Source organism: Macrobrachium rosenbergii, chromosome 9 (assembly GCF_040412425.1).
Source record: "Macrobrachium rosenbergii isolate ZJJX-2024 chromosome 9, ASM4041242v1, whole genome shotgun sequence".
In the NCBI taxonomy this organism is placed as follows: domain Eukaryota; kingdom Metazoa; phylum Arthropoda; class Malacostraca; order Decapoda; family Palaemonidae; genus Macrobrachium; species Macrobrachium rosenbergii.
Genome location: NC_089749.1, coordinates 21505162 through 21517661, shown reverse-complemented (window position 1 = coordinate 21517661; position 12500 = coordinate 21505162). Strand labels below are relative to the sequence as shown.

Below are 12500 nucleotides of genomic sequence, written 5' to 3'. Positions count from 1 at the left end.
ATAAGTCAATAATTTTAAAATTTTGTTTATTCTTGTGCACATATGAAGGCACGATTATTTTTAGATATTTTCTTAGCTCCTCGCCAACATTGTCTACGGAATACAACAAATATAACGAAAATATTTTTCGCTCGCGTTTCAGAACTGAAAGTTTCGTCTCGAGCTCCGCATAGAGATGGAATACAAATGGATGTTCCTGGGGATAGTGTTGGCTGCCATTGTTGCCACAACAGTTGCCAGATCGCATCTCAGGCAAGAGGTAAGTTTTGTTAGAACCTACAGTATTATCGCCATTACAGCTCTCATACGTCTATTTTACCGGGACGTTTGCTTTCATCTTTTTCATTTCCTCTCTTTTCCTGGATGTTTGATGTAAATCTTCCGTAAGTGGACGTCACCACAGTCAATATACAGTCATTACCCCATCAGCATTCTTCTCCTTCCTTTAACGAGAAAAATGGCAAATGTAGCTATAGATAACTAAAGAGGTCACTGAGGGTAAAATGAACCAACATCCGTTTTGCTTTATATTGTCATATTTTTCCATTAAAAGTCAACAACAAGCTATAAACTGCTTTTCAGATTTATGGAAAGATTACACCTTGCTATGGAAAGTTTTCAGCAGCAGAAGGGTAAAATGCACACATGTTTAGGCAGGCAGTCTTTTCGTTATTGTAACAGATGTCACGATAACTTTAACTATAGAGTGATAGTAATGTGTTCTTTGTATTCTAAGAATAATTATAACATTAATGACAATAACTGAGTTAAAAAAAGCAAAGGAATGAACTAACAAGTGGTCACCACTTTTCAAGAGTAGTGATTCTGATGGAATTTGAGATCTGAAACTCAAGTATAGATGAATTCTTAAGAATTATTGATAAAATGTTTACCCAAAAACGCTCGCGCACAAACGATACTTCAGGTAAGACATGCGATTTCAGAACTTTCTGAAAGTCTTGAAAGAACGCAAGAAAGTTTATATAAACGGTAGGCTGGAAATGAGCGAAGGTTTGCGGAAACGAAGGAGCGGCAAAGACACGCGGGGCAGAATTTCACAGAGGCCCTTTGCGTCAGAGGGGCCGGTAGAGGCGATATGATGACGACGCTGGCGACATTTTACTGTGCTGCATCAATCTTATCGAATCACGTTTTCCCATCTCTTTCCTCGAAGGGTCCAATCAAATGTCCCAACGTCATTATCAGGCAACACCCGGAAATCTATCGGCTCCAGGAAATCCTCGAGGAGAGGAAGGACAAAGAGAAAGGCAAGCCGAACAATCACAAGGACAAAGGAAGCAAGGAGAACAATGGGGAGAAACACAGTAACGAAAAGAAAGACAGTGACGAGAGTAAAGATACCGATGAAAGCAAGAGCGACGAGAATTCGAGTGGCGAAAATTCTGGTGAATTTACAACCGCAACTTTGGGCACAGAGACTGCAAGTGAGCCTACCACTGGTGAACCTCAACCCACCGACGGTCCTGCTGGCTCTTCGATCGCCACTTCTACCAGCACGACACCGTTTGGTAAGGTCCATCGGTCTTTGCTTTTTATTGCCTGCCTTCTCAGTCTGAAGAAATCATAGTAGAATTAAATCATTAAGGTAGTTTTTTTAACTGATGAAAATGGTGAAGAACATTCTTTGGCATCAAAACTATTAAAACCTGTGTATATCTTATTATTTAAAGAGCTAAAATCGATTGCTGCCTGTTGCTTTATGTTCATAGATACCTGTACTTAACTTGATGGGTATTCATTGACATCGTGTCAGTATCTGTTTCAAGATACTACCATAGATTCGTTTAGTTATTTGTTGTTACCTGAATATCTATCTAGGAGTAATAATTGAGATACTTGTTAGTACAATTCTTAAAACACCTTTGCAACTATTTCCTATCATTCCAGTACCAACGATTTGCTTGTATTTTATGATGTAAGACGATTCATTTGTGTATTTGCTGTTACAAGATGCTGAAGACGACTCACTGCTCTCATTCCAATCCTCAGTATACTTGATCCCATGCAAGGGGTACTGCCGGGAGTTCTGTCTTGTAAGCGAGCGGGAGGAGACAAGACAATCGTGTGCACCGTTTGTTTGGTGCAAATGCTGCGTCAGCCGCTAAAACTTAATTTGAATTCTTAATTCCACGGTTTGTGTGCTACTGGATCTTAGTTAATACTGTAAGTTAAGTTTTTTTAACCTAATATTTTTAAGGGTTTTTTATTATTTATACAACAGCTGAATGCAATATTCAAATTTGTCTTTATTGGACGGTGCTTTGCATTCGTTTCTAGTTTCGCCAACAGAGGGCTCTAGCGACCTTAAAAATTGATACTTGTCTCAGGAAGCATGTATTTTTATCTTTTTTAAATTAACCCTCGAAAGTTTTATGTGTTTTAGAGTTGGGAATAACAAAAACTAACGTTGATCCTTTCTTCCATTCTCTATTCCTCCGTCTTTCAGTGATCGGCGTGACTGATTCGTTATATAGGAAGCATTGTGGCTCAGCGCGCAAGATTCCATTCACTTTTATGTAAGAGGAACACCGTCCCCTCTATACCTATGAGGAAGACATTGCCTAATTCTGGACGCTGCTCGGACGGTGAAGAGTCTTGCAATATTGATCTATCTCTGAAATATTATTGGACTAATTTGTAGATATGTAATTTTACAACTAGAATCAATTTTTATGTTAACTGATTTGAGAAAACCAGTTTATATATGTTGTCAAATGGAATACATTGTTCGTATTCATGCCATTTTTAATATTTTTTCTTAAATGAAATGGATTGTTGTGTCTTATCTCAAAAGAACATCTTATTAAACTAATTTGGTGATATGTTCTTTTCTTAATCCAGTTTTGTTTAAATGAATTTTTTTCTTGAAAAAAAGTTATGTTCACGAACTAATTTGTTGACTTTATTAAACAATTCCATTCGCGGTCCCTGATTTTCGTGACTTATAGTCTTCCTTTCTTCAAGAGGCGCAAGTCTCTCGCTTTCTTACGAATCCCATTTACCTTTGTTCTTAAAAGTAAAATAAGCTTGGTCTACAAGACAAAAACTGAAACAAAAAATGTTCGTTATATATTGATGATTAAATACGTAGCCAAACTGAGTAATAAAAAGGTGATCTATAATTATGATTAAGATCTGACCACAGACCAGTAATGGAGATGTTTCTGAAAGTTGAAGTCAAGGTCAAATTAAGGTCCAGGTGGAGGTCATGCAGAAATCTCTCAGTAAAAGTGGGTATCAACTTCCTGGTTCAGTTTTATAAAAAAAAAAAATAAATATAAATAAATAAAACCGAATGGTGAGGTATGCAGTGTTCATAGGGGTATAAAAGGTATAAAGAGGGAAGTCGTGAGAAAGAGCAGGTTAGTGAAAAGTTGTAGTTCTCTATCATCTTAACACACACACACACACATATATATATATATACATATATATATATATATATATATATATATATATATATATATATATATATATATATATATATATATATATATATATATATATATATACATATATATATATATGTATGTATTTCTATGTATATATATATATTTATATATATGTATATATACAATATATGTATATATAAATTTATATATATATATATATATATATATATATATATATATATATATATATATATATATATATATATATATATATATATATACATATGTAAGATCACAGCTGATTCTGAGACAGAATTAATTACTCACCTAAAAGAACATACTCCCAAAGTTATTTCTTTTTAGTCTACATTCGATCGAGTTCATTATAAAAAACTGTTTTGCCACATCTAACCAAAACCTGCATTGGCGACTGGACAAACCGAACGAAATAGATCACAGTACCTGAAGAAATTGATCATAGTCAATTACCCTTTAGAGTCTAGTGCAAACATTCCTCAATTACAACACACACATTTAAGGCCGCTGAAGAAGAACCGTCTAAAGGGAAATCGTGTACAATTTTCGGCAGTTGTGAGAAAACATTAATTTGTTTGTTTTTCCTACCGAAGAGCCTTCTCCGAATACACGCAGTTAAAATCAAGGACCTTGGTTGAAATGATCTCGGTGGCACCTGCGGAGCAATTTCTCACGCTTCTAAAATGAAACAGAAATCTGATCGTTTAAACCAATACTTTTCGGGTCTTTGGACATGATTAGCCTGAGTTATTTGAGCAAGTGAAGAAATTCTTTATAGAAACATATGTTGCCAGAAGCGCGCCATAAATTTCGGTCCCAAGTATTTGGATTTCTAAAACGTTCCGCCTTTCAGTTAAAAAGTGAGTTAGTCTGACTCACTAACTAACTTGTCTGTTTTTGGAGGCCTCATTGTACCCGTGGCCTCTGCTACCAGACCTCTGAAGTTTTTAGCAAAGTTCTATGTTGGTTCAAAGAGTTATTGTACCAAATAGGTCTAGCAATCCTTAGGTGTCACCCATCAAAGTATTAGCCTATGCTAAGGGAAGCGGAATCCTTACGATACAGAGGATAGGTCTAATTCGACTCTTGTAAAATTGCCAGTGAATTCGAGAGATCTATCCGTGTATGGTGGATGAATGGTTACCACACTCCAAAAAGAGACCCTTTATTTATTTCTCTTCGTATTCAGGACTCGTAGTGGTAAGCATATCCAAAAACTGTGAGGAAATCAGGATTTATGAGGTCACTATTGCTATTTGAAAAAACATGTTTATTGTGAATATGGACAGTGGGTTTTGCATATAAGAATACTTCCCATAATTAGCGGTATCTAGGATAAGATGGAGGTACTATTTACTTCTGATAAGTGTGTGAGTTTAGAGTAAATGAGAGCTCCATCCTCTCAGTCAATTTTAGATTAAATAACTCGTAAATAACTCGTACTTTAGTTGCTTGTGAAGGCTTGGTGGTCCTATAATAGGTGCCTTATGATGACGCTAGGACTATGTAACCTTTGTTAGCACCACCTGGGTTATGCCACAGCCTCTCCTTGTGGTCCTCTACACTCTTAGGTTCCCGTACAAAATTATAGCATATGTCTGTCATACGATTCATGCAATATCTCTTTTGCAACTTTTTTCATTTTCTGCGAGGCAGACATTATCATAATTAGTTATTTCTTTCTCTCCCCAAGGACCCCATTGAAACAACACTTGCAAGAAAACGGTTTTTATTTCAGTGGTTTTCAAAGGTCAACAATTATGTTTTAAAATAACATCAACACAGAGAGAATTATGATCTATGATCATTTAGCGTGAGTGCAATTCAGTTTTGAGTGCTTTAACAAAAGCAGTAAGATAATAATACAAAAAACAATAAATATTTCATGCAATGAGAGAGAGAGAGAGAGAGAGAGAGAGAGAGAGGGAGAGAGAGAGAGAGAGAGAGAGAGAGAGAGAGAGAGAGAGAGAGAGAGAGAGAGAGATTCGTCACCATCTTACATCTTCCTCCACAAGAATCACACCGGTTAGTGTAGACCAGTCACTGAAGAGAGAACATAAATGAATAAATAATAATAATAATAATAATAATAATAATAATAATAATAATAATAATAATAATAATAATAATAATAATAATAATAATAATAAGTAAATAAACGTTGTACTGATTACAACTTCAAGAAAATACTGAGATTACTCAGTAATTACTTTAATTCTTGTATCCCACTATTTATTACTGTTTCATGTGAATAATAATAATAATAATAATAATAATAATAATAATAATAAAATCATCATCATCATTATTATTATTATTATTATTATTATTATTATTATTATTATATATATTATTATAACACCAGGTGTCTATCCAATAATTACCTTTAACATACCGACTGAACTCCATAACACTCACTAACAATACTATGACTGTCATCAATACCAACAAATTAAAGGGTAAACCCAGCAAAAATGAATCAAAACAAGTTAACAGATAACAAAATAAGAAAATAAATGAAGTAAATAAATAAATAAGTCAATGAGTAAGTGACTTAATCAATTACCAAGCAAGTAAGTAAATCGATAAATCAATAAAACTCGTAATTACCGACGAGTTCTTGAACGCAGCAGAGACAGACGGAATCAGGATTGCATCTTCCTCGCAACTTCTCGTCGGGGAGGCATTCCTGACGGCAGATGCCCGGGCACACCTGGTACCCTTTTGGTAGAAAGGAATACATGCTATTAATCCAGTTTAATAATCTGTGTATATTGCGTGTGTGTGTATATATATATTATATATATATATATATATATATATATATATATATATATATATATATATATATATATATATATATATATATATATATATATATATATATATGTGTATATATATACACAGGAAGTTCTGCCTGTCATTTTTTCTATTGGTATTCGCATATATATATATATATATATATATATATATATATATATATATATATATATATATATATATATATATATAACAGTACACAGTATATATATATATATATGTATATATGTATGTAGAGAGAGAGAGAGAGAGAGAGAGAGAGGAGGTGTAGGTGGAATTTAAAGTTAGATAATCACTGAATCGTGAAAAAGATTTGAAATTTGGACAATTGTAACCAAACTAAAGGCGAACAAAATTGAAAACTGATAATTGATAAAAAGAAAAGTTGAAAAATATAAATAATCACGATTATGAATAATCAGACAAACAAAAGAAAGCACAGCTAAAAATCGATGAAAGTAAGCGTGAAGAAGAATGAAAATTACAGCCTAAAAACTGAATAAACAAGATGACGAAGAATCATACAAACTGAGGCGTTAAGAACCTAATGAAATTGATAAGAGGAAAGACGAGCCGATACCTGGATTTCTCTCCCTCGAATCTTCCTCAGACTCTGACTCGTCCGAACTGCTCTCCTCATTCTCGTAGCTTTCGAAGCTGTGGCCCCTCGCGAGGCGTCGGTCCTCCTGCGGGGTCTCTGGGCAAGTGTGGTTCGTCCTCTGTAGGGGAGTTGGAAGAGTCAGGCAGTTTTCAGGATTAGCAGGAATAAGGTTAGGAACGAAGTTAATCGTGAATGAAGCTAGAATATCAAGGATGGGTCCAGGGATGACCTTTAATGAAGCTAGAATGGCGAGAACAGGTCTAAGGGCGAAGGTAATTGTAAGATCCTGCGCAGGCCCCTCCCGCCTGCTTAGTAACTTGTAATCATTTGGAAATTTAGTAATGGTAGAAAAATTGGTAAGTTTGCCATTTAACGATAAGTTTCCCATTTTCTAATTTGACAAGAATTTTAAAGAATATCACTTTGAAACCGTAACTAAGATATATTCGGATAAAGAGAAACATATAAATCAAAGATATTGAATGTTACGAAATAGCTGTTGGAAAAGTGCCTTATTCAAATATCATTATTTAATGTAAACTTTATCACAATGAATGTGTATCGTAAATTACTGTATCTAGTATTTGTGTTTGGCTTGTGGTCTGACGTACAAAGAATTTCTATGCATTAGCAGACTTGAAACGTTTGTTTGATTTTTTTTTTTTATTGTTGGACAAATGAGTTTGATCGCTTGTGTGTGATTTGTAGAATTTGTCGTGTGTATGTGAAATTTTCATTGTTGTTGGTTGCATGATTGTTGAGTGAAAGACGCTAGGAAGCCGTGAACTGGACCCGGTCACGGGCGTTGAGAACAGTTCCATGTCTGTTCCCATCAGCCCGCCTGCAAGAAGGATTGTTTTGTGTCGCTGATTGGTAGTGTCCTGAGAATTTGGAATTATCAACCAACGCAGTGAAGTGAATCTACAGTGTGTGCCTTGGGTCTCAGAACACTATTAATCAGCAACATTCTGTACTATGTGAGGCTAGCAGCGGCGCTGTTTAGTGTAACGCTTTGATGAATGTGTCTGCCCTTTGCCCGGGCTTTGTGAGGCTACAGAAGTGAGCTGGGTACGTGGTGTTTGTTTACGTGCAATGTAATTCATGTAGTATTTGCCGTGATCCGAGCAATTTCATTTTGTCCGAAGTTTTGTTCATTATTTTGCAGTGTAGGCTTATTTCTTATTGGAATTATTTTGTTGTAGGTGTTTGGGCAGAGTGCTGCCCTAGTACCTGTTGTGATTGCTGGTAGCCTATGTGGGGATGCCGTATGTGAGTATAAGTGATTCGTGTAAATGAAACAATTTGTTTAGCGTGGATTTATTGTTTGTAGAGCTAAGTATGCATTTTTTTTTTTTTTTTTGCACAATAAACTAATGTAAGCTGTTTGTTTGCAGCAAATGTCTCTGAAAATCACAGAAGCATTATAAGAAGTTGATCTGCGGGATCCTAATAGGTTAAATATTGACCCCCCAGAGAGCAGGAGATATTTTGACAGTTCGTACGGCTGCTGTGGTCTGCAGCAGCTGCGTTAACCGGATTCTACAGTAATGCTGAATGAAGCGAGAATATCAAGGATAGGTCTAGGGACAAAGATAATCCTGAATGAAGCTAGGATAGCGAGAATAGGTGTAGGGACGAAGATAATCCTGAATGAAGCTAGGATATCGAGAATGGGTCTAGGGACGAAGATAATCCAGAATGAAGCTAGGATATCGAGAATTGGTCTAGGGACGAAGAAAATCCTGAATGAAGCTAGGATATCGAGAATGGGTCTAGGGACGAAGATAATCCTGAACGAAGCTAGAATATCAAGAATGAATCCAGGGACGAGGATGATCCTGAATGAAGCTAGAATAGCGAGAATAGGTCTAGGGACGAAGTTAATTATGAATGAAGCGAGAATATCCTTCCAAGGGACAGAGATAGTCCCGAATGAAGCAAGAATATTAAAAAATAGCATTAAGGGACAGAAGATAATCACTGATTGAAGTAAGAATATCAAGAATATACATTCATGTTTATGTTACACAACATATATATTATATATATATATATATATATATATATATATATATATATATATATATATATAAATATATATACATACATATTGTATATATATGTATGCATACACACACACACACACACATATATATATATATATATATATATATATATATATATATATATATATATATATATATATATATATACAGTATATATATTATATATCTCTATATATATCTATATATATATATATATATATATATATATGTGTGTGTGTGTGTATACCATATATCAGTTTATCTTACACAACGTTTATGTGTATATATGTGTGTGTGTGTTTGTGAAATGAAATCTTGCGTATTTTTACAGCTCTCTTTCAGGCTTACTAAGATGATGTAAGATACGAGAAGGTATGTTTGAACATGAATATATATCATATAGCAACTTACATGATTCCTGAACGGTGACATAGCAGCAGTTGTGGAAATAAAAGCAACCACAGTTAAGGCCATAAACAACAGTTTTCCTTCCATGATGAACAGGAAATTCCTGGAAGCTGTCTGAACCCTGAAATAAAATATTTTCCTTGAATCAGGCTGTCAGGTGCTTTCCCCTCGAGCTGCAACATACCGCTATGGTAACCTTCTCCAACAACCCCCCCCCCCCTACTAAAAAGATCGATGCTTTTTCCTTCTTTTTTTTTAAGTAATTTAAGTACGGTATTGAATCTCCTTATATTTTCTGTTTTTGCCGATTTTTTCCCATGATAAATATTTCATTTTCCTTACTGGCTATCTGCCACTTGCCAGGACTCGCTATTTTCGCTCTTTCTCTCCCACTGACTGGTGCCTCATACCATTTCACTGGCACGATCATAGATCGCAATGAAGAAATTCACCTTCATATCCTTTCTTTTTCACCTACTCATCAGTCTAATCAAAAACAACAAAACAACGATGGTAAGGTTGCCAAATGCTTCTAGAGAAATATTTGTGCTGGTTCATGAGTTACAGTAACTGTTCTTAGTCAGATAATGCTTTTGATTTTGAGTAAATGACTAGGATATTATGTCAATGTGATGTCTGTGCAATTACACTTTATCATTTTAGTAATCCTTACATAACATTAGGAGAAATCATAAAATAATGTAGGATTTAAGAAAAATTCAAGTAGTAGGCTACCCACTTTTCACACTTTGTCCTAAAAGCTTACATATAACTCATGGTAAAACTTTACTTTAGTTGGGCGGCCTGACCGGAACAGGTTACCGCCTTTTTGAGGGGGGTGTCCAGGTGGGGCTTCGGCCACGTCAGGGCACATCGACCTAAGTTAGGTCAAGTAGGTAAGTTCTGGTTAGGTCAGGACCTGGCATTATAGGAAAGGTTAGTCTATTTATGTAAGAGGAACCTGTCCCGGTCGACGACTGTTGGCGGGAATCAGGCCGCTCAACTAAAGTAAAGTTTTACCTGACTCCTTTCATCTGGATATCATCTATAATCTTACCTTGTCTTAATAAGCCCGGACTAAGGCAAAATTACAAGAGGAACGCCATGAAATAACAGTTTTGTAAAAAAAAAAAAAATCAGAATTCATTTCTCTTGGAATTACCCATTTTTCTAAAAATATTGTGTGAGTTGGTACATATCTTGTTAAAAACTGGGCTTCTGATAGCATAATGGAGTCTTGCAGGGTATGATACTGAATTCATAATATCTAAAGAGCAGTTTCTAGATCTTCTAATGGTAATTCTGTGTAGATTAAATAAACCCTTTCTCAACAGTATTAATATCACACCGAGTTCTGAATTGATTATTTGAAGCTTATCAACAATAATTTACATCTGTAGGTTACTATATAGGGATTTCTGTCATAATGGAGAGGTATGCCAGTCCTCTAAGTTAGAATGACAAAGCACGTTCCAAATCGTTAATCACTGAGTGCTTTAATTTGTCATTCATTTCTTGAGGGTTACTTGTCAAAGTGATCAGAAGAGTTAGTACCTGGAACATACCGGAAGAGTTATGTTTGGAACTTTCAGAGAAGTTAACACAAGGAAAAGTTGGTTCTTGTAAGGGTTATGACTTGGAAATGATAAGAAGACTTAGTGTTCGGAAGTTAGTACTTGGGACTTACCGGAAGAGTTGTTCTTAGAACTTTAAGAGAAATTAGTACAGGGAAGAGTTGTTTCTTATAAGAGCTTGGACTTGAAATTTATCAGAAGGGCTAGTATTTGGAACTTACCAATAGAGCTAATACTTGGAACTTTCAGAGGAAGAGTTGGTTCTTGCAGCAGTTAGTACTTGGAACTGATTAGAAGAGTTGGTACTTGGACCAGGCCTCAGCCTTATGAGGAGAACCTTGGGCTAGAAGATCAGCCTCTTTTCTGATGCTAGTTAGGTGGAGGCAGAAGCTTAAATGGCAGAAAAGAACAAAGTTCAGTGACCCCGGCAAGAGCTTAGAGACCCGATGAATATTTCAATATGGAGATGTCCATTTGGGAATGTATTCATTACTGATTCTGTTGCTTGAACGAGTACTTCCTCATGTTTCCTGTAACATACTGACATGTGACTACGAATACATACGCTGTAACATGAAAGGTACATACGCATGTTTTTGCATATCTATTGATAGCAACCCGATTTTCAACTTCGAACCCATGTTTGACGAATGTCGTATTTTTAATAAGATGTAAATGTCTGCTTTTTAGTTTTCTGTAAAGGAAAACTATTGAGAGGCTCTGTCTGTCCGTCCGCACTTTTTCTGTCCGTCCTCAGATCTTAAAAACTACTGAGGCTAGAGGGCTGCAAATTGGTATGTTGATCATCCACCATCCAATCATTAAACATACCAAATTGCAGCCCTCTAGCCTCAGTAGTTTTTATTTTATTTAAGATTAAAGTTAGCCATGATCGTGCGTCTGGAAACGCTGTAGGACAGGCCACCACCGTGCCGTGGCTGAAAGTTTCATGGGCCGCGGCTCGTATAGAACACTCGATTGCGTCGAAGAAACTTCGGAGCATTTTTTACTTGAGTTCTTTGGCCAGGTCGGTATAAGAGATTGAAGTACGTGGCTATTCAAATTTGGTTTCAGTGTTTTTTGTCGTAAAGAAATAATCATCGTCATGTTTGCCATCGTTATAATTCATATCATCAGCGTCATCATCTTTCAAACAAGCTGCGTGGTGAATGTCTTATTTTATCATAGATATAGTCGTCGCCAGAATTATTGTCATCTCTGTGATGCTTATCATCAAAATTATGATCACCGTTCTTCCCCTCGGCAATCTTCCTTTCATCTGTCTTACTTTCTCAGTCAAAATCATATCATTTATCTTCCATGGTATACTAAGTAATATCTTTTTTCTTCTTCTTTGCCACTGCAATCTTTAAGCTAAGGGGTCGGTTGCCCTGATGCTTCTTCTGCAACCATTTCTGTCGAAAGCATCTTCCTCCATTAAACCCTTCTTCTCTAAATCCTCCTTCACTTTACCTCACCATCTAATCCTTTGCTTCCTTCTTGACCTTCTACCCTAAACAGGTTCCACCCATGCATTCTTCACTCCTTCCTCCTCCCTCATTCTTACCACATACCCATACCATCTCAATCTCGACCCTCATAT

At 35.8% G+C, this 12500-nt stretch overlaps 3 protein-coding genes across 3 annotated transcripts in view; 2 read left to right on the top strand and 1 right to left on the bottom strand.

The window, feature by feature from the left end:
• Positions 1-2683, top strand: part of LOC136842088 (probable serine/threonine-protein kinase roco5) — a 2945-nt gene extending 262 nt beyond the window's left edge. Inside the window, exons 2-5 of the mRNA XM_067109472.1 lie at positions 143-259; positions 1175-1529; positions 2011-2184; positions 2468-2683. Of these exons, the coding sequence (XP_066965573.1) occupies positions 176-259; positions 1175-1529; positions 2011-2126 (555 nt within the window). The 5' untranslated portion in view covers positions 143-175 and the 3' untranslated portion in view covers positions 2127-2184; positions 2468-2683. The remainder of the gene's footprint in view (positions 1-142; positions 260-1174; positions 1530-2010; positions 2185-2467) is intronic.
• Positions 2684-5212: 2529 nt separating this feature from the next.
• Positions 5213-11293, bottom strand: LOC136841558 (uncharacterized). The gene is made up of 5 exons (XM_067108542.1): positions 11119-11293; positions 9327-9444; positions 6850-6988; positions 6060-6170; positions 5213-5492 (listed from the first exon to the last, which is right to left on the bottom strand). Exons 2-5 carry the CDS (start codon positions 9408-9410, stop codon positions 5476-5478), a joined length of 351 nt encoding a protein of 116 aa, XP_066964643.1. The 5' UTR covers positions 9411-9444; positions 11119-11293; the 3' UTR covers positions 5213-5475.
• LOC136841557 (uncharacterized) overlaps positions 7510-12500 on the top strand; it is a 27404-nt gene continuing 22413 nt past the window's right edge. The window contains exon 1 of the mRNA XM_067108541.1: positions 7510-7938. The gene's annotated coding sequence lies outside the window, so the exon portion shown is untranslated. The remainder of the gene's footprint in view (positions 7939-12500) is intronic.

Bases quoted from the DNA above. Each gene is read 5' to 3' on its own strand.
- LOC136841558 (XM_067108542.1), bottom strand. From the start codon at position 9,410: ATGGAAGGAAAACTGTTGTTTATGGCCTTAACTGTGGTTGCTTTTATT. The intron at 6,989-9,326 runs GTAAGTTGCTAT...ACTCCCCTACAG, and splicing joins TGTCACCGTTCAGGAATCAT to AGGACGAACCACACTTGCCC. The intron at 6,171-6,849 runs GTATCGGCTCGT...TTCTACCAAAAG, and splicing joins TTCGAGGGAGAGAAATCCAG to GGTACCAGGTGTGCCCGGGC.